This window comes from Oryctolagus cuniculus, chromosome 2, assembly GCF_964237555.1.
Source record: "Oryctolagus cuniculus chromosome 2, mOryCun1.1, whole genome shotgun sequence".
NCBI lineage: Eukaryota > Metazoa > Chordata > Mammalia > Lagomorpha > Leporidae > Oryctolagus > Oryctolagus cuniculus.
The window spans coordinates 106874030-106893857 of NC_091433.1; the positions used below are offsets into that span (position 1 = coordinate 106874030).

The window sequence follows — 19828 nt, forward strand, 5'->3', positions numbered from 1 at the left end:
AGACCAGTTCTGCATCAACAGCAGAGATGGACTCACCTGGAGACTAATGGGACACCCGGGAATCAGCAATGAGAATGAATGAACTACCCCGAGTGCACTGATAGGGGTGCACTTCACAAATACAACATTCAGAGAAGAAGCCGGTCACGAAGCATGCCATACGGTTCCCACTTCATCAAGGCAAAAGCAAGCCACGGTATTAGAGGTGGGAGAGGGGTACGCCTGTGAGGAGGAGTGGCTGCAAGGCCGTCCCAGGGTGCTCCCAGGTGCTGGCAACATTCTACTGCTTGATCTGGTTGAGGTTCACGGGAGGGATGTGTCTGAGTTTTGGTGACTTCTTGAGCTTTTATTTGTGCACTTTTCTGTATGTATGTTATACCTCAATAAAAGCCTCAGAAAGTAACAACTAGTGAGGGCTAAACCTACAGACATATCTCCTAAGCCAGCACAGCTCCAAAGGCAAGCAGGCACTGCTAGCCTTAAGAACTGACTGCTTCTAGACCTCTCAAGCCATAGCTGCTACTGCCACTGCATGAAGGAAGAGGGAAAGTCTGAGACCTCTAGACATGAAGGATTCAACAAGTTCCTATGCTGCAAGAAAGGCTCACTGCACAGTTCAAGGCTGCAGAGCCCCAGGGATACCCAGATAACAACACAGAACAGATCAGGCTGGGAGGCAGGTTTCTGCTTGGTCAGGATTTGCACCTTGCATCAGAGCTGGAAACGAATCAGTGCCCAGGAGCACTAGGGAGAGGAGCCAGAAGATAAATTTCTTTCATCCCACCATGGTTTCAACTAGAAGTTAATGTAATGATCCTGAAGATCATTTTAAACTTCTGACACACACCAAGCTACACATAATGCCCAAAGTTCAATGAGTTTGTCAAAAGTGAACAAAACCGAATTCCAACTCTGGGGCAGGATTACAGCCACAACATAATCCTGGTTCTGTCACGCCACCTTGGTGTGCAGTTAAAATCCAGGGGACAGAGTATGATCTGCAGCACCGATGCTGTGGTGTGCAATGTGGAACAGTCCTCAGAGGGGGCTGCTCCCACAGGGTCTGCTTGTTTATCACAGGATGGCTTTCAGACGAGTTTTTCTGCTCTTGGGTTAGACAGCCCGGCTCCCCACAACACTTACAGTCATTCACAGATTAACACACCCAAAAAACTAGGGATGCGGACAGAAGCTGAAAACTCAACCAATCAGCTCCTGGCTCCCTAATCTAATTTTAGATCAATCCCACTGAAGTCAACCCTCTTTTCTAGTACAGGAGTCAGAATAATGAAAAGATAAAGATTTCTCACTACACATTTCTTACTTTCCTTCTCTCAGAGCATGACCTAACCAGGAGGGAGAAGGGTTCAGATTTTCCAATTAAACTTTTATTCTAAAATGATTTTATTGGCATATAAACTTCAAAATCCTGTTCTTATGACAGATAATCACAGAACACACTGATAGACTACCAAACTAAGCAATCCACAAAATGTTATCATATGGACATATGAATTTATACTCAACTCCTATGAAGAAAATGTAAACTTGAACACAGTTATAGTAATTAAATTTAGGAAGAAGGCGCTGAGGAGACCCTTTTATCTATCTATCTATCTAAGCAGCAAAGAGAGAGAGGCTGAGGCTGAGAACAAGAGTTCCCATCCACTGGTTCAGTTCCCTGTATGCCTGCAACAACCAGTGCTGGGCCAGCCCAAAGCTGGGAGCCAGGAAAGGAACTCAATCCAGGTATCTGAAAGTATGGCAGGGACCCAACCACTGAGCCATCACCTGCTGCCTCTCAAGGTGTGTATTAGCAGGAAGCTGGAATAGGAAGCAGAGATAGGATTCACACCCAGGCACTACAAAATGCATGCAGGCATCCCAGGTGGCATTTTAGCCACTACGCCAACGATTCACCATTTAACAGGTGAAGTGCTAATGGAATGGGCACAGGATATTTGAACGTTTTTCTTTCCAACTATATTGCTTTACCATTTTATCACATATTAAAGGGTATCTCATCATATATAATTAAAAGACAATCAAAATGTTTAATCTTCAAATAGTTTTCATGAACAAAAGCACACACAGACACACATATACATGCTCAAAACTCCTCTGAGCTTTAGGTTCTTTATATATAAATAAGGGAGAGAACAAACTAGTAAATTTCCGGTATGCCTTCCAGCACAGATCCTATCACTGAACCAGTGTGCATGAACCACAGACACATGGAGGAACAAAAAAGGCGAAGTGCCTGTCATCATGGAATTCATCTTCTTGGGGGTCAGGAGGTCAGTGGGGTGGTGGTGAAGGCAGGTGATACACACTCAGCATCATAAATGAGCCAGTTACCCGCTGTAACGTGGTAAAAGGGCACACGCAACAGGGTGCAAGCCTTCCAAGGGGGAAGGTGCCATCCAGCGGGTCCACACACGAAGGGGGGAGTGAACCACATCGTCACGAGGGAGTGCGTTCCAGGCAGAGAGAACAGACCGCAAAAGACAGGGCTTCAGGAAGGAGCAGCTGGCAGGCTGGTGGCACACACACAGCCTGTGTGGGTTCATGGAGGACTACAAAATGGAAGCAGAGCAGGACTGAGGAGGAACCGGTTTGGGAGGCCGATCAAGCAGGATACTGCTGGCCACTGTAGGAACCTGGGCTTTTCCTTTACTCTACATTAGTGCTGTGGAAAGATACAGATCTGACTTTGCTTCACAAAGACCACGTGGCTGCTGTGGGGAGAAGGGACTGGTGAACAGGCCTCGAAGCAGAGCGGCCTGCTAGGAGCTGCGGCAGACCGCAGCGGCTGCAGCAGAGTGGCAGCAGGAGAGCTGTGATGGGAAGGGGCAGATCCTCGTGCGTGCTGTTTTCTTACAGACTCACTGGCTCTGAGGAGACCATCAGACTCACAAACGTAACTTGTTGTGAATTTCAGAAATACAAAAGTAGAACAAATGCTGCCTATGATCCAGATTCAACAGTTATTGACGTGAGGCCAACCTACCCCCACCCACAATCTACTACCTGCCAAGGTTGTTGTGATACAAAATGGACACTGTCTGAGGCAGCACCAACAGGATTTCCTGAGAAGACTAGCTAAGTGGCAGATGCCAGAAGTAAGCAGGACTCCAGGGCTGCTTTGGCCTGTGTAGTGAGAAGGGTGGAACTGCCAGCAACAGAAAGAGGGTAAGGCCAGGGGACGTAGGAACTCACAAGAGACATGCTGGGTTTGGGCAATCACACATGCAAACAGGGACAAGGGGCAGGTGATGGATGGGAAGAGCTGTCTGCTCCCAAGGGCTAAACTAGCCTTAGAAAGTTCTGCTTGCAATGTTGGCCTTAGCTGGCATCTGGGCTTTTAATTGCATGACAGTCTCTACCACTCCTGGACCTGGAGTGGCTCACTATGCCTAGACGGTACACAGCACAGTTTATGCAAATAGCTATATTCCTCCTGGGAATCCACAACTTTTGGTATGGGCCAGGCAGAGGTGGTCAGAAGACCAGCACCGACTAAAAATGCCGGGCACTGAGTCTCCAGTGAGTTCCCCTGCTAGACACCACTTCACATGCACTCTTACAGCTCATCGCTAGAGTAATGGAGCACATCCCATGTGACTCCCCTGCAACAGGACTCCGGGAAGCCTGTGTCTGGATTCCTTCAGACTTGATCCCACATACCTCTTCCCCTCACTGGTTCTCCTTGTGTCCTTTCATGTCCTGTTTTAAAAGATGGTGGGGAGAGGGATGGGATGATGAAAGTATAACATCCACACTTTGAAAACCAGCAATTTTGGTTGTGCAAAAATTGTTGACTTTTAAATTCAGTTATTTGTTTTTCTTAGAAAAAAATGCACTTGACTCATTCAGTGATGGAATTAATCTAAGAAATTAGGATCAATCTGCTTGAAGAACGCTCATTAACAATTGCAAGGAATCTCTTCTCACAAGTCTTACTTTACCAAGAGATTAAGAAGTTCCTTCTAAAGCATAATTAATCTTTCTAATTTCACTCAAACCAAAAATAGAATGTTTTCAAAAGACTAAGTATTTGGCAATTGTTTAAAAGAACAAATTATTGCAATTTTGTGAATAGCTTTAAAAACAAAAGTTAAAAAACCCGCAAACAATGATTTACATTTGACATTTCCAGTCCCAATGAACCAAAATTGCATGAGACCAAAGCAATTAGTACTTTGGCACATTTTCAGTAGGAATAAATACATTTTCTCTATTTCTTTTCAATATTTAAAACTATCCCAAATAGTACAGAAAATGATTAAGTAATACATTTTAATAATTCTTAACTTTTTAATTTATTTGCAAGGCAGAGAAAGAGAGACATCCCAACACAGAGAATGACTTGTTAGTTCACTCTATTTCGACTGGGTTGGGCCAGGAAAAAATCAGGAACCAGGAATTCAATTTGGATCTCCCACAATGGGCTACATGGACCCAAGTACTGGAGCAATCACCTACCTCCTTCCCCAGTCCTTATTAGAAGAAAGCTGGAACTAGAAATGGAGTCAGGACTCAAACTCGGGCACTCTGACGATGGATGCAGGCATCCCAAGCAGCATCTTAACCGCTGTGCCAAATACTCACTCCAAGGAATAGATTTTTAAAAACAGTAGCACATACCTATTAAAAGACTGACTCTAATTTTTAGAAAGAGATATATACTATGTACATATTTATATGTAATTTTTTTTTGGCTAATGATCAAAGCATTCTCCTTTAAAACTACCCTTACCCCCAAGGGCATTCTTTAGAAAGAGCAAATATAAGAAACTGGGCAGCATATCACAAATCAGAGGGGCTCTGTCATACACCTGAAGTGTGATGAGAGCCCCACGGAGTTTATAATCCAGTGAAGAACATAAGCATGAGGTCAACGCGGGGGCAGTGTCTCTAGTTAGTAGTGAGGACTGCAGTAGAGCTCACTGGGAAGAACAAAAGTAGTTGCCAAGAGACTACAGAGCAGCGGCTGTGCGCAGAGAGGAGATGATGAAGCCACCTGCTACAGGAGCCTGCAGGGAAGGGGCGGGGCTGCCTCTCAGGATCAGGAAAGCAAGTGGCTCAGAAGGGCATCTGAGGGCATTAAAAAGTCTTCAGAAAAGTGGGAGAATCTCTAACCGGGAGAAGGGACGAGGGAAACCACACTGATGATGTAAAAATTAATATGCCAGATTTAGACAAAGATTTGAACTCTGACAATAAGCCTATGAGGTAGAATTACTATTCCACTATACCCATGAGGAAACTGAAGCTTTAGCACGGTTAATTGTAGGCACTATCTAAAAAGGAGGTAATACGGTGTTGAGGCAAAAGCCAGGACATGACTACTCAATAATGAGGCAAACTTTCTCAAGGCTCAAACTATAAATTGACCTCAAAAAGTCTTTATGGGTCTAAAATTTATGCTAACAGGAAAGAGGAGACAAAGGTTAACTCATTTTTATGAGTTCAGTGACAATTCTAAAAACAAAACCCAGAAACGTACTCACTCTTTCTGACCACTAGTAACTTTCCTAGAGGGACGAAATTTAAGTGTGAAAATAAAAAGGAGCAGATCGTGCTCTTTTTTATGAATAATGTTAACAACAATGACTAATTTTGACTTTTTTAGTGCAAAAAATGAAAATAATATGAAACGTCGATCCTATTTCCACAAATCACCTATTGTCGGTCACAGTTATAGCACAGAGGGTCAGTGCTGGCAAGCCATATGAATGCCAGTTTAAGTCCAGCTACTCCATTTCCAATCTACCTCATTTTGCACCTGGGAAAGTAGCAGTACTTGAGTCTCTGCCACCATCTAGAAATCCAGATGGAGCTCCAGGCTCCTGGTTTCAGCTTGGTCCAGCTAAGGAGGTTGCAGCCGTTTGAGGGATGAACTAGGAGATAGGAGGTCTCTCCTCTCTTTTTCTCTCTCTCACACCTCTACCCCCCCCCCTTACTCTGCCTTTTAAATAAATAAATCTTTATTTTAAAAAGACACCTACTGGAACAATTCTTTGTATTTATCTAAGTTTCTTGGACAATGAAAATATAACCATATATCAATTATCTGCTTTCTCCAACTACCCAGAGTTAATGCTACCACCAAAAATCAAGTATCCTATTTAATTTTTCAGAGACGCAAGTACCTACTACTTACGCAGAACCTTGTTATGTGTTATAACTTTAAAACCAAATACAAGCTGGCGCTGTGGCTCACTGGGTTAATCCTCTTCCTGCAGCACCGGCATCCATATGAGCACCGGGTTCTAGTCCCCGGTGCTCCTCTTCCAGTCCAGCTCTCTGCTGTGGCCCAGGAAGGCAGTGGAGGATGGCCCAAGTGCTTGGGCCCTGCACCCCCATGGGAGACCAGGAGGAAGCACCTGGCTCTTGGCTTTGGATCAGCGCGGGGCACCGGCCATAGCAGCTATTTGGGGGGTGAACCAACAGAAGGAAGACCTTTCTCTCTGTCTCTCTGTCTATAAATCTACCTGTCAAATAAAAATAAATAAATAAAATAAAACCAAATACAAAACAGCACTGCGGTGCTCCTAGAGTGAACTGGGAGGTACAAAGGTGGAATGAAAACAGCTGGGATCCTGCGCCAAACAAGCTGCGATGGGCCCACGAGGCTCGGGTTTCCAGTGGCTGCTATCACACATAGAGCAAAGGCTTTTCACATGAAGAACACTGAACAACACAACACATTGGGAGGGGGGTCCTGAACTTTCCCTGCTCACTTACTTACCAAGGAAGAATTTTCATATTTTGTAAATTCCCAGTTAAAATCTTAGGTTAGAATGAATTAATCCAAAATAGAAACACATTCAACCCATGCCAAAAAGAAACACAACACTAGGCAACTTGTTGAACATGTCAACCTTAACCCCAAATTATCTATTACTGTGGGGAAGAAAAAGCAGGAATCAGGAGACAAAGTGAGCTTTACAACCAGAAAAGCAAAGTTTGAGTCTCAGAATGTGTTTTTTCAACTAAGGTATAGGGGATAATGACACTGGTCTCCAAGGCTGTTGGGTACACTGAACTGTCTGTACCATACTTCACACAATGCATGCTACCCAGTGCAATACACAGTGCACAGACTTTAAAAAGAATCCTCACAGGGGCTGGCGCTGTGGCGTGGCAGGTAAAGCCACCGCCTTCAGTGCCGGGGCACCAGTTTGAGTCCCGGCTACTCCTCTTCTGATCCAGCTCCCTTCTAATGCACCTGGGAAAGCAGTAAAAGATGGCCCAAGTCCTTGGGCCCTGCACCTACGTGGGAGACCCGGAAGAAGCTCCTGGCTCTTGGCTTTGGATCGGCACAGCTCCGAGTGTTGCGGCCAATTGGGGAGTGAACCAGCGGATAGAAGATCTCTCTCTCTCTCTCTCTCTCTCTCTCTCTCATCTGTGTCTGTGTGTGTGTGTGTGTGTCAAACTCTGACTTTCAAATAAATAAAGAAATCTTGAAAAAGAAAACACAGGAGCAAGAGGAAAACATTAAAGCATAAGATGAAGAAACTATCAGAGAAATCTAGAATGTGGTATATTTTGTGAAACTACTGGCTGGACTCTTAGTTCTAAAAGTCAATTTCTTGAGAAAAAGGAAAAAGAGAAAAAAGAGAAAATGAGGAGGAAAGGAGGAGAAGGAAAAGGAGAAGGAGAAGTGGGAGAGAAGAGGTGGGAGGTGGGGAGAGGGGGTGGGAGGTGGGGAGAAGGGTGGGAGGGAGGGAGGGAATGGGGGGAGAGAGAGAGGGATTCAGAGAAACCGTAGTAGCTTAAAAATGAGTCAAGAGACAAGATAACCAATATACAAACCTGGATTAGACTATAATTTTTAAAAAGTTTTAAAAATATTCTTGAGGTAGGCACTGTGGTATATCAGGTTAGGCTGCTGCTGGAGATGCATCCTACATCAAAGGTCTGGTTGGGGCCGGTGCTGTGGCACAGTGGGTTAAAGCTCCAGCCTGCAGTGCCAGCATCCCATATGGGCACCAGTTCAAGTCCTGGTTGCTCCACTTCTAATCCAGCTCTCTACTAACGTGTCTGGGAAAGCAGCAGAAGATGGCCCAAGTCCTTGGGTCTCTGCACCCACATGGGAGACCTGGAAGAAGCTCCTGGCTTCGCATCAGCTCAGCTCTGGCCGTTGTGGCCATTTGGAGAGTGAACCAGTGGATGGAAGACCTCTCTCTTTTTGTGTCTTTATCTCTCTCTGTAACTCTGTCTTTCAAATAAATAAATCTTAAAAAAAAAAAAAAGTGCCGGTTCAAGTCTCAGCTACTCTGCTTCTGATCCAGCTTCTTGCTAATGTACCTGGGAAGGCAGCAGAGAATGGCTCAAGTAGTTGGATCCCTGCCACCCAGGTTGAAGACCCAGACAGAGTCCAAGATTCCTGGCTTTAGTCTGGCCTGGCCCCAACTGTTGTGGTCATTAAGGAGTAAATCAATTTGCCTTTCAAACAAATACATCTTTAAAAATGTATTCTTGGAACAAATGAGGAAATCCAAATACAGACTGCACATTAGATGAACTGGAATTATCAATTCCTTTAAGGGATATTATGATTACATAGAAGAACATCTTCATCTTAAAAGAAACGTATTCCAGTAATAGGCAACATTCCACAGTGGTACATATACTTTCAACAATACACATACTCAAACAAAATGTTAACAAGCTATGGAATCCAAGTGAAGGGTAAAGAGTATTTAATCTTTCAACATTTCTGTATGTGTGAACATCTCCATAATAAAAAATTGGGAAGATATTATTAAAACACAAATGTCTCTTCTCAGAGAACAAACCTTACCCAAAGACTTTATAAATCCCAAGTCAATGATCACTAGCCTAGCTCACCTTTACCAGAGTGTTAAAGTACTGGGATAACCTAAAACTGCAACGCCATGGATTGAGCAGATGTTTAAGTCTTAATGTTAAGGGTTGATGGATTAAGGGTGGAGACTTGATAGTCTGGTGGGAAGTCTGGAAGTCACTGGAAGCTTGCCCTCAGAAGGTAGTTCTCACCAGAGTTAGTGATTTAAGCTGAGTTGAGCCTAGTTTCTTTTTCTGCTTTCTGGCTTACCATGTTATGTTATTCCTCCGCACCTGCTCTGTACCCCCGCCAGACCAATGGAGCCATCTGATTCTCAACAGTGAAGCTTTAAATTGTAAGCTAAAATAAACCTTTGCCTTCCCAACAAGCTCCTCTCAGGTATTCCAGTTCAAATAACAAGAAACTGAATAATACATGCAAGAACAAATATTGGTCACTTATGTATATCAGTCCTTTATCTAAAACAGAAGCTTTGACATTAAAACACAAAGAAATGAAATGGCTACAAAGAATCCAAATAACCAGTTCAAATTCCTTTGAAGCACAGCACATTCACAAAAATGAGTGCATGTTACAATGGAGACATCCACATATGTTCCATGGAGCACACTGTACTAATATCAATTTCTAATACTTTGCCTTGGTTCTAAGTCGAGCAAGCAGACACAGTGTGGCAGTGTAGCCTAATTTACTAGAACTGAAAAATGTGAAGTCCAGGTCAATCCTTAGCTTATAAAAGCACTCACTGCCTTGCTTTGTTGTGTGTATACTTCAGTTATGATATTTTACTATAGTTTACTGGGGAAACTGGGTACATGAGCCTTTCCTATACAGTATTCAGCAAACTCCTGTAAATCTGAAAGAACTATAAAATGAAACAAAAAACACATTATAGATCTGTTCTAGTGTTACTCAGTTCAAACACATCCCTAACTTGCTCCTTAAACCCATCCCAAAACCAACCAACCAAAAGATCACTTTCCTTCAAAAGAGCCCTTCACAATTCTAAGAATGGTCAATTCTTAATGCTGTTAAAGTACTAAGAGATATTAAGAAATGTTTACCTCTCTTGCAAATAATGCCTCCTCCTCAGACTGCTTAATTTTCAACACTGCCCCCTGTCACCTCACACCAGAGTGAAACCCAAAATCTCATTTGTTTTTGTCTTCCGGGTTCACATCAAGAAATGCAGGTGGGGACCACTGTTGTAGCACAGAGGGTAAAGCTGCCACCTGGGGTACCAGCCTGTATGCAATACTGACACCAATTTAAGCCCCTACTACTCTACTTCCTATGCAACTCCTTGCTAATGTGCCTGGGAAAGCGGAAGATGATGACCCAAGTCCTTGGGCCTCTGTAGCCATGGGGGAGCCCAGGAAGAAGCTCCAGTCTCCTGGCTTTGGACTGGCCCAGCTCCTGCCATTGTGGCCATTTGGGAAGTAAACTAGCAGATGGAAGATCTCTCTCTCTCACTCTCTCACTGTGCCTCTCCTTTTCTTTCTGTAACTCAGCCTCCTTTCAAATACATACATAAATCTTTAAGAACAAAAAAGAAAGATTGCAGATGAAGTGGGCCCCCGTTTTCTCTCACTGCAGCCAGTTCCAAAAAGCTCAACTCATTCAGGTTGCCAGCAGCTAACAGCTGCGGAAAGGAGCAGCCCTGCCATTCATCTTCCCACACCTGCTGTTCTTCTTGCGTTCTGAGCCTGAACAGTAACTAGCAGCCTGGTAAGTGCCTCTCAGGTTCATCAAAGGAGGCAGGACAAGTCTGTGGTTTTTCTCAAGAATGAATGAGCATTTGCACCTTTTTGCTCCTGAGATGAAGCTAAAAGGAAGTCAGAAATCCAGAATTCCACGCTTTCCAAGAGAATCCTGGACAACAGACCCTTCTGCTGGGGCTGGAACCAGAAGCATTAGCTGCAAAATCTCTCACTCCAGCTGCTCCCTCCTGCCCCCAGATCCCAGTCAGGCTAATGCTTACAACTTAAAAGAGCCAAAGGCCTGGATGTGGAGGGTAGGTTAAGATGTGTTTCCCAGGCTGACAGCTAGTCCTCTATCTGTAGGCAAGACTTAATTCTGGGTGCTGACTGTGCACTGCGGTATAGCAGAGGTCACTGCATGAAAACAGCACACAAAAAACAGTACTGAGAGGCCAATACAGTATAAGAGTGACTGAGTTTGTACTTTTTTTTTAAGATTCAACATCTGGTTTTCATTTTACCTGAATGCGTGCCCTTTGCATTAATTATTATTATTATTATTTTTTTTTTTTTGACAGGCAGAGTGGACAGTGAGAGAGAGAGACAGAAAGGTCTTCCTTTTGCCGTTGGTTCACCCTCCAATGGCTGCCATGGCTGGCATGCTGCGGCCGGCACACCGTGCTGATCCGAAGGCAGGAGCCAGGTGCTTCTCCTGGTCTCCCATGGGGTGCAGGGCCCAAGCACTTGGGCCATCCTTCACTGCACTCCCGGGCCACAGCAGAGAGCTGGCCTGGAAGAGGAGCAACCAGGACAGAACCGGTGCTAGAACCTGGTATGCCGGCGCCGCTAGGCGGAGGATTAGCCTATTGAGCCGCGGCATCGGCTGCATTAATTATTTTTAGAGGAGTCTTGAAAATACTTGTATCAAACATTTGCCCAACATTGTCTGAATTTTTCAGGCAAGGAAATACCTTTTGCATACAACTTAAGTAGAACACAAAACACCCATTACATACAGATATGGGGGGGTCTTCAAGAAGTTAATGGAAAATGTATTATGAGAAATAGTGTGTACTGATTTCAAATTTCTTTTGCACCAAAATAAGCCTTTTCGTTTCATTTTGCCATGAACTTTATGAGTGCCCTTCTACATGTTTTACAGCTGTGCTCATGGAAAGATGGAGGAAAGCACAGGCACCAAAGCACCAACAATGGCACAAATGCAAGGATGTAATTAACCATATATTCAATATTTCAATCTTTTAAAAAATTTTCAATGTACTTGAAAGAGAAACAGAGTTAGAGACAGGCAGGGAGAGACACAGAGAGAGAGAGAGAGAGAGAGAGAGAGAGAGAACACACGCACAAGAGCCAGCAAGCAAACTCCATCAGCTGGCTCACTCCCCAGATGCCCGTGATGGCCACTGGCAAGAACTAAGGCTGGGTAGGAGTCGGGCACTCAGTCCAGGTCTCCCATGTGGGTAGAGGAACCCAGTCACTAAAGTTGTCACCACTTCCTGCATTATCAGGAAGCTGGACTCAGGAGACGGATCTGGGACTCAAACCCAGGTACTCCAATGTAGCAACATGCATCCTAACCACTAGGCCCAATGGCCACTCCGATCTTTTTACAGTGACCACACACTGCCCATTTACAATCAGACCCACACTGAGGTGAAAAGGCCCTCTACTGAGCAGATCAACCCCATCTGGACTCCACTGGAGATGAGAAAAAGAGCAAACCTTGCTAGCCGTAACAGTAGTGCCAGGCCAGGCAGCAAAGGCTGAAGGCATGCCAGTAAAGACACTGAAATCTTAGTTCATAAAATCCCAAAGCTGACATTCAGAATGGTACCCATAAGCCTCCCAGTAAACAAAGTATGTAAATAAATATGCAAACTGTGGGCTCCTGCAACACTGTTTCCCAGTGCAGCACCAGCAGGATCTGTACATTAGTGCGAATACAGGCTTCAATATGAAGGTGCCAACAAGCACCCAGAGGGAGCCTAAACTCAATCACTTCATTTAATTACAGTAAGTTAGAATGTACTGCTGTCCCACCACTCTTTAAAATAATGCTAAAGTAATATTTAACTGGACAAAATCTCATCCTACCACTAGGCTGTATGACAGGGTAGGATCACTGTAATGCACACAGTGCAAAACACAATGTTCTAAGAATGTTTTGGCAATTTAATCAAGCAACAGTTTTTCATGTTAAAATCTCCATTACTCTGTTTGATGAGAAAAGACAAGGGTCAGCTCAAAAAATGTAACATCTTCAAATATCTATATGAGGTTATCCTATAGTCCAGAGACAAGAATGCCCCTAATCCTCACTGGCCGGTATGCACAGTGTAGATTCCCACACTGTCATGGAGACCACACAGAGGGGAAGGCAGAGAAGATCTTTCCAGGTAACTGAGTGGTATGTCTAAGAGAAGTTGAGCTACTGTTCACCTGGACAGACCCCAGATTTCGGGAAAATTACGACTTGATTTTAAAATATCCCAAATCCTCAAGGCTGCTGCTAGCTAACTCCAGAATCTGTGAAATAGGATGTTGTCTCCTATTCATGATTAGACAAGTTAGGAGCATTCTTAAGAGCACACTAAATTTTCATATAAAAATAACTTGAAGTTATGTGGATTTAGTTCATTAAAATTTACAGCTTTTTTTAAAAAAATTTACATGTGTGCCCATGCATACATGTACAGGCATACACAGGGGCTCACAAACACACTTACCTTTTGTCTGAGTTAAGTTCTCCTCTTTCCCATCTAAAGCTGCACAGTAAATCCTCATGTGACCATTTCAAGAACTATTTTTTGCTACTAAATTTTGCCAACAATCTGCTCAGCAGCCTAGCAGATGTTTCTGTTTTCCAACCTCTGGGAACTTGGCTTGATCTGTTTTCTTCCCCCATGTTAAAAATAAAATAAATGGCACAAACGTGGCCTAATACCCTAGAGAAGCGTTCCCATCCCACAAGTGCACCCTCCCTGCTCATGTGACCTCCAGGATCCCTTCCCGAATCCTTCCCTTTCCATTAGAGAAGATGTTTCCAATTATGGCCCATTCTGTTGCCAAGGATGACATCACTCAGATTTTTTTGCTTTAAAAGAAAATGCTACTGACTCTTAGTTACTTGGGGACCATCTGCAACAATTTAGGCCAACTAGTCTGCTGCTGGACCTATGAACTCGCAGTGTCATGTGAGGGCAATTTGTTCAAGGGATCACTTCTCCAAACAGAATCATACTCTTCCATTGTTGGGGTTGGGAAGATGTCTTTTATCTAATGAGCTCTTTAAAAACATGCATGATCCAACCTTACCTCAGTGACATCCATAACCTTGATGGCCGCCAACTGACCCGTTTTAACATGTCGACCCTGAAGAACAGAGGGAAAAAACGATCAATAGGCACCAATGTTTCTGCACAATCATTACAACAGAATGGCTTAAGTTTTCAACAAATTATATCCCTTCTATGTTTTCTTCTTATTAACAAAAAGTTATAATGTAATAGTCTGTTCTCTCCAACAGAACAAGATAGCTTGTAGTACCAATGAACAATTAATAAACAAAACAATTAGAATAAATGAACTGATAAAGCATCAATTGATTCCTTCTTTCTCAGGTTTAATTTACATTTCATTATCTCCAAACAAGTTAAATAACACTTTCTTTCTTCTATACATCAGGTTGACCACCCTTTCTTTCTTAACATACCATGTGGGAAACAAACGAACACCCAAAAGCCCCTCTACATATTTATTTTTGTCAAAACAGATTAACAGTAATTTTCCCCTAGGCCCTAGCAATACCCATTATTTGATGTCACAACAAGAGTTATACTGACAGTCTTCCTTGGAGCTTTCTGCAGTCCCAAGGGAGGGAGGTTGGACTATAACCCAGAATAAAGGGAGGATACAAAGAGCTTTGGGGATAGCTTTCTTGCAGCTATATTCTAACTCCTGACCCAGGACCTAAAAATGTGTGTCTCATTGTATTTCAGACAAATAGGTATCACTCTCCTCTCACCCAGATGAGGAACACTGAATTTAATTACCATCAGTCTCTCTATCTACTCTTTACAATGCCCTGCTGGTCACTTCTCAGACCAGTAACAGAACAATGCAGATATTCTAAACATGATTTACTTAGGACTCAGTGGAAAATGACTCTTTTCCAACAAATGAAGAACAGAAACAATGCCCTATATTTTTGAAAACCCTGTCTCTCCTGTGGTTTCATGATTAACGCTAGTGCACTTCAGTGTGTTCAGTGCTTCAAATCTGCGGAAAGATCTCCACTTATTCTAGATCTTCGAGCAACTTCATCTGCGATGTTCCTGAATCCAAGCTGAACTTAAAAGGATCTAGTATTAAGTATTCTTCTGATATTTCTATGTAAGGAATACAAAGATCATCGATCCTTAGCACCTCATCAGCCTTCAAATTTGTTATTCTTCTTGCATTAGGTCTGTTCCCAAATTCCTGCGCAACTGTCTGGTGCAAAATAACCAAGTGATTGGAGAAAATGCCACACAAGTGTGCTGGCTCTCCTTTTCAAGAGGGTAAGGACACTTGCAGGGTAAAATCTGTGGGAGAAGATATCTGACATGGTAACACACCAGACCCCTGCAGATCAAGAAAATCATAGGTCTTTGAAGAAGTCCCTCCAGATGTTTATACAGTGGTATCAAGCTTTTGTTTCAAACAAGTCTTAAGATAAAGACACAAGAAGCAACTGGAAAATGATCTGTGCAACATCCCCCTACGCCTTCCACTCAACACGAAGTATGCATTCTTAAGACTTAGCACTTGGACAGTGGCATAGAGTTGAGTTTTTTTTAATTCATTCAGCATCTGCTTAATACAGAGTGTGAATTTCCCTTACTAAGGGATTATAGAATCAGGGCCCAATAACTAATTGATTATTTTAGTGGAGGCCAGATTAAAGATATTAATCTTCTTTATCACATGCTAGTCTCCAAACTGGTCCATTTTACATTTAAATTTAAGTCAGAAAATCTTTGAAGAATTGTGCCTCCTCCTTTCCAGGAAACAAAATGCTGCACTGGAAGAAATGATTCTGGGATTCAGGCAGCCTCGACTGGGTCTGCCTCTAACCGCACATGGGAAAGCTGCTGAATCGCTGTGAGCTTCTTAAGACTGCAGTGAGACCCAATGTGTTCAGAAGCTCTGCACCTGGCAGCTACAGGCGAGGTCCAGAGAGTACCTGAAGCCTGGCTTTCGCGACAGGTGCACAGCAGCCTCTCCACTGAGCTTCCTCATTGTTCCGCCCCATCAGAGGGCCGTGCTCATTTCCTGACCCCTTCTCCCTAATTCAGACTGCAACTACCTTAAATCTAGTCAATTTAGGTCCATTTGTAACTTTTTAATAAACTTTTTTTCTTTAAGATTTATTTATTTATTTTGAAAGTCAGAATTAGAGAGAAGGGGAAGAGAGAGGTAGGGGAAGAGGGGGAGGGGGAGAGAGAGAGAATTTTCCATCCACTGGCTCATTCCTCAGGTGGCTACAATGGTCAGTGCTGGGCCAGGCCAAAGTCAGGAGCCAGGAGCTTCATCTGGGTCTCCCACATGGGTAGCAGGGGCCTAAGCACTTGGGCCAGCCTCTGTTGCTTTCCCAGGCGCATTAGCAGGGAGATGGATTGCAAGTGGAACAGCCAGGACATGAGTAAGTGCCCATATGGGTTGCCCGCGCCACAGGCGGTAGCTTAGTTCATTATGTCAGAACACTGGTCCCCATTCATAACTTTTGAAAGGCATGGCCAATATGAAAGGAGGTAGCAGTCTGAAGTCATCTACTTTTCTAATTATTTAGAAGGAACAAAAAAGCAAACATCGAAATTTGAAACAGAAGTAGTAATTATCTGCTGAGATGGGTCATCTTTGTGTAAAGGAATCACAAGGGCCAGCAAAATAGCCTGAAAAGAAAAACTAAAGCTAGGGCTCAATGTACTGAGTGCTGATAATGTATACAATCATGCATTAAGAAGGTTACATCCAGAGTTTTTATAAGGATTAAAAACGTGTTGTGATTTACTCCACACTACCCAAGAAACAGTATATTGACTTCTCCTTCGGGTTGGGCTACAAGATTAAATCTGCAAAAGTTAGGTGCCCACCTCCAAGGCAGGCCCTACCAGCACCTCTCTTGGCATCCCTTGAGCTGTATCACACGTGACCCTCCTTCACACTGCTTGAAGACTATTCAAAGAAGAAATGCCAAAGGCATAAATGGATCATACTGTTCTAAGACTGAAAGCACAGAGGAACAGGTGCTGCTCACCAAAGTTGGAGGCTGGATATTTATGGTACCACCCCTTTTTGACCTGTTCAAAAATACAATACAGGTGAACTATACCATACAGGGTCACTAAGGCACCTTACTAGTGCATGCAGAGATTATGAACTTAATATTAACAGGGTCTTCCTCTTTTTAATGTTTTACTTATTTTATTTATTTGAAAGGCAGAGAGACCTCTCATCTGCTGGCTCACTCTCCAAAGCCAGATATTCACGTGTATTTTCTCAAGAGATCCAGGAAAACCTTAAAAAGGCAAGAAAATGATTTTCTATCCTACTCTACCGATGAGCGCTTTGACTGAATCTTAGTATTAAGTTCTCTGCCCAAGGTACAATGGTAGCAGAATCCCCAATCCAAGATGATTATATTATGTTAAGATGCAAATGATGGACTTCCACTGTTTCTACCAAATACTGTCAAATTCCTGCTATCAAAATGTGCTGTTTTTATTTATTTATTTATTTTTTTTTTTTTTTGACAGGCAGAGTGGACAGTGAGAGAGAGAGACAGAGAGAAAGGTCTTCCTTTTGCCGTTGGTTCACCCTCCAATGGCCGCCGCGGCCGGCGCGCTGCGGCCGGCGCACCGCGCTGATCCGATGGCAGGAGCCAGGAGCCAGGTGCTTTTCCTGGTCTCCCATGGGGTGCAGGGCCCAAGCACCTGGGCCATCCTCCACTGCACTCCCGGGCCACAGCAGAGGGCTGGCCTGGAAGAGGGGCAACCGGGACAGAATCCGGCGCCCCGACCGGGACTAGAACCCGGTGTGCCGGCGCCGCTAGGCGGAGGATTAGCCTAGTGAGCCGCGGCGCCGGCCCCAAAATGTGCTGTTTTTAAACAACTTATCCCCCACCCGGTGCTATCAAAAGCTTAGCAGACATAGCAAAATTCAGAATTAAATTTCCTACTCTAATCAATATCATTCTGTGCAAAGTCTGACAGGCTCATATTAATCAGAATTTCCCTGACTGGTACTGCAATTTTATGGGTTTTGATTCATATTTAGTCTTTAATAAATTTTAGGAAAAAGAATATTTCTTTTTTAAAAATACAAAACTTAAACTGTTCTTAGCAGAGGTTCAAACTAAGGAAAATGGCCTAACTTTCAACCCTCCTTCATGTTTCTAAACAAGCCAAAATAACCCCCTTGCATTTGCAAACATGCAATACACTTATAACAAATGCTGTAAGAAAAATCACATTTAGAGTGAGAAGGAAACAACATTCAAGGGAAGCTTTTAAAGATACAATGTTCCTATCTTCCTAAATTTTCTACTATTACAAGTCCCAGATAACTAATACATGCTGCATAATCTTTACCTAAACTCCAATAAGTCTATTAAAATACATTTGACAGCCAGTATTGGTGGCACAGTGGGTTAAGCCACCACCTGCACTGCCAGTATCCCATATCAGAGTGCCGATTTGTACCCAGGCTGCTCCACTTCTGATCCAGCTCCCTGCTAATGTGCCTGGGAAAACAGTAGTTGATGGCCCAAGTGCTTTGGTCCCTGCCGCCCACGTGAGAAGCCCTGATGGAATTATGGGCTCTTGGATTCAACCCGGCCCAGCCCCAGCCTTTGTGGCCATCTGAGGAATGAACCAGTGGACAGGAGACATCTGTGCCACCCTACCACCACTTATCTTTTCGAATAAATGAATCTTTAAATATGTGTGTGCTGTGTGAGTATATTTGATGATTAATCTGCTGTTCTTTCACGTTAAGAGGAAATGGGGATGGGTTTACAAATGAATCCAAGAAATGAAAGGCTGAACCCTTAACTTAGGGCTCCAATACTCAGAGACAGTTTTGCAGCTGTACAATACCAACTGCTTTGGCAAAAAGTTTGACCCCTCCTCTCCAGCCTTCTCCTGTACATTTCTGCCGTTCCACAACAGCTCCACGTCACAGCTGAATAAGAAAAGGCACTGACTGTTCATAGTGCTTTCCACCCAAATCTTGCATTGTTCACAGAATCACAAAGCTTTTGTACACACAGAATATTACAGAAGGAAATTCTACTAGAAATAGCAAACAGTTTCTCCTTCGCTCAGCGGCCTCCACTCCAACAAGCACAGCCCTTGTGACCCAGAGAGCAGTGCAGTCTGGAGACATGGTTGTAGAAACAAGACAGAGACACCAGGATGACTCCACTCCTAGGACATACACCAAACACACATACAGTATCATTTACTCTTCCTATGAAGATATTTCAAAATTTTCATAGAAAATAGTTTTAGGGCCTGGTGTTATGGCCAACAGGTTGGGCCACATCCTATATGGATACCGGTTTGGGTCCTGGTTGTTCTGCTTCTCAACCAGCTCCCAGCTAATGCACCTGAGAAAGCAGCAGAAGTTGGCCCAAGTTCTTGAACCCCAGCCACCAACCTAGGAGACCCAGATGAGGCTCCTGACTATTGGCTTCAGCCTGGTCAAGCCCCAGCTGCTGCAGCCATTTGGGGAATGAACCAGTAGATGGAAGATCTCTGTTTCTCTAACTCTGCCTTTCAAATAAATAAATGAGTAAATTTTTAAAAAAAATTTTACTTGAAAGAGTTAGAGTGAGGTAGAAACAGATGGAGAGGTCTTCCATCCAGCGCCCATATGAGATGCTGGCACTGCAGGCCTGGGCTTTAATCCGCTGCACCACAGTGCTGGGCCCAGTAAGTGAATCTTTAAAAAAAAAAAAAAAGGGGGGGGGGGGAGGCTGGCACTGTGGCATAGTAGGTTAAACGTTAAACATCCGCCTGTAGTGCTGGCATCCCATATGGGCACTGGTTTGAGTCCCAGCTGCTCCACTTACAATCCAGCTCCCTACTGATGGCCTGAGAAAGCAGTAGAAGATGGCCCAAGTGCTTGGACCCCTGCACCCCTGTGGGAGACCTGGAAGAATCTCCTGGCTCTGGATCGGCCCAGCTCTGGCCATTGCAGCCATTTGGGGCATGAACCAGTGGATGGA

At 43.8% G+C, this 19828-nt stretch overlaps 1 protein-coding gene across 46 annotated transcripts in view; it reads right to left on the reverse strand.

The window, feature by feature from the left end:
• The window catches only part of MAP4K4 (mitogen-activated protein kinase kinase kinase kinase 4), a 185393-nt gene that overhangs the window by 80020 nt on the left and 85545 nt on the right, over positions 1 to 19828 (reverse strand). For all 46 annotated transcript variants that reach the window (XM_051835170.2, XM_051835218.2, XM_051835191.2 and 43 more), the window contains one exon: positions 13873 to 13929. In XM_051835170.2, coding sequence (XP_051691130.1) covers positions 13873 to 13929 — 57 coding nt within the window. The remainder of the gene's footprint in view (positions 1 to 13872; positions 13930 to 19828) is intronic.